The 2,621-nt window shown below is 43.8% G+C and overlaps 1 protein-coding gene across 1 annotated transcript in view; it reads left to right on the top strand.

Moving 5' to 3' along the window:
- The window catches only part of LOC101851479 (hemicentin-1), a gene marked incomplete at its 5' end in the record, with an annotated part of 44,431 nt that overhangs the window by 21,526 nt on the left and 20,284 nt on the right, over nt 1-2,621 (top strand). Inside the window, 1 exon segment of the mRNA XM_013079710.2 lies at nt 85-311. Within this exon segment, the coding sequence (XP_012935164.1) occupies nt 85-311 (227 nt within the window).

Raw genomic sequence — 2,621 nt, 5'->3', positions numbered from 1 at the left:
TCCCCTCCCCTCCTCTCTTTCTCTCACCTCCCTCCGCTCTCCTCCCCCCTCCCCCGCCTCTCTTTATCTCTTCCAATGTCACAGGTGTTGGGCCGGCTTCCAGAACATAGACTCCATTACCAGCATGAAGTACCCAGTTCCAGGCAGAACGTACAGCTTCTTTAACGGAGACCAGCAGGTCAGTTCAGGAAACCCTGGGGGGATCGTCAAACTGCCGGCCCTATCCAAGGGAACCTACAACTTCACATGCCAGGTCAACGACAGGGTAGGCAACTCACCCAGCAGCTGGCCGCTGGAAGTCCGCATCGTGGGTGAGTAGCAGCCGTCATTAAAGGCGGCTAAGTGGGTGGTTGGCGGGCGCTCTGGTGTGGTTTGCTTCTTCTTTCCTATGAAACATCTATCGTCCTTTTCTCCCCTTCTTCTTTTTATTTTTGTTACTCATCTCTTGTAACATCTCTAATCTTCTGGCGCTCATATGACCTTATGCAGTTGCGAGCGCCGTAAAACCTCTACTAAAACTTTAAAAAAAAGGCAGCTACACATAAACGTTCCAAACTGAAGGTTCAGAATGGAAAGGCAAGCCTGGCAGCAGAACCACAGATGTGGATGAAAAACTGCTAGTAAAAAGTTACACCGGGAGGCCGAACCCGCGGTTTCAACATGTTTGGATTTTCTGACCACAGTTCAGCACATTCCGTCGACCAGCCTTTATGTGACGTCACAGGAGTAGCCGTCTTATCTTGTCACTACTAATCTCTTCAAAATGATTTACCACACATAAAATGTGTTCACATTTTTTAAACGAGCGACCCAATTTTAAGGCAAGATCCAAAAAGAATTTGTATATTTTTTTTCCAAAAATTAAAGAGATTATAAACATTCCCACGTAAGCTGCAAGCAAATCATCATTTTCAGTACACTCCACCATTTTAAAACTCGACGTGAGCTGCGGTTAAACCGCACGTGATGTGGATGACGCTCTGACCCGTCAAACGGCGGTTTTGCGTGGCGGGTTTCAACCCCGGTTCCCACTCCGATTAAAACCGCCAGGTTGGAACGTATATTATGGGTAGCAGCCGTCATTTACTCTTAAAGGGCGGAGCAGACACATCTTGTGTCAGACCTGTAGAAGACCAACAGCAACGTTGCTGCCCATTTCAAACCATTGTACACAAATCAGAAAGGCGAATCCTCACATTTCCTGGCATGCATGGTGCTGCACAAAAGTAGTTTCAGATGAAATAAAAACCCAACTGAATTTGTGAGGCAGTGTGGTGGAATCAGGCTCTCGTCAAAATAATGAAATCAAAGAAAAAACAGTTTTCTCCCTGCTTAGCAATTTTTATCAAATGTTTATTTTTTGGCTCAACACCTTTTATGTCCATTTACAAACACATTCCTTTGAGGATTTCACAGAAAAACGTTGATTAAAGGCTCAAAAATATAAATTTAGTTTCCATGGACTCTCCAGCTTTGGAATTTACCAAGCTTTGGCGGCAATTTTCTCGCTAATTTTACCTCTTAAACCAGGTGACCCCCACCTCCTTCAATCCAAAATATCTCCACTTCTATTGAAGATGGATGGATAATTTTTCCATTGAAAGCAAGACAAATGAACAAGCTTTAAGATGATACCAATAACTCAATATGCCCAAAATTGACGAGAGCCTGATTCCCCCACGCTGCTTCACATTTAGACATCATGTACTACCTCATCTGATTTCTTTTCCTTCCACGATATTCTCAGCAGTGTCGTAAGAAACAATATTTCTGTTGCTTCTTTTTTTTTCACACTGTCTTTAACACAGTTGATAAAACGGAAGCCTACCTAATTAAAGATAGTTGTTGCTTCTATCATGAATAAGTCTTGACCAATTTCTACCTACTAATTATCTAGTTTTGAGAAATGACACGTCAAGAATTTTGAGTTTCACAACATGTCAAGCTTTTTCGAATGCAGCTCTTTGAATACATATATCTTGATAACGACTCCGAATAACCTTAGGATTTGATCCGAGTATATATACGGTTAGCAGTCAAATGGTTATTTATGGTTCCTTTCGGTTTGTTTTTCCCCTATCCCGATCGTGATAATTGCAAAAGTAAATATCCTGCATCCTCATCAACGATGTTTCGAACCTTTAGGAGGCTAGCTAATCTGATCCTGCATGTCAGGGTCAACCTGGGATTATGTTGATAAAAGGACACACCAGGACTGGCAGACGGGACATACTCGATAAAACCACGTCTCCACTCAACAAAGAGCAAAGAGCGATCGCTCACCTTCAGCGTACTGCATCGAGGAGTCTGACCGTTACACACACGGCAGGGCTTCACACAACAGCAGAGATAGTGATCCCAGCAACCACCAGCTACATGACCATCTCCATCATCACCACTACCACTTTTACAACCACCACCACCAACATCATCACCACCTCAACAACCAGCACCATTATCATCACCACTTTTACAACCACTACTACTACCACATCTACAACCATGACCACCCCTACCACCACCTCTACAACCACCACCACCACCACCTCTACAACCACCACCATCATCATCACCACCTTTACAACAACTACTACTACCACCTCTACAACCACCACCACCTC

Source organism: Aplysia californica, unplaced genomic scaffold, assembly GCF_000002075.1.
Source record: "Aplysia californica isolate F4 #8 unplaced genomic scaffold, AplCal3.0 scaffold00061, whole genome shotgun sequence".
Lineage (NCBI taxonomy): Eukaryota > Metazoa > Mollusca > Gastropoda > Aplysiida > Aplysiidae > Aplysia > Aplysia californica.
The sequence above is the reverse complement of the archived record's forward strand: the minus strand, read 5'-3'. Positions and strand labels throughout refer to the sequence as shown.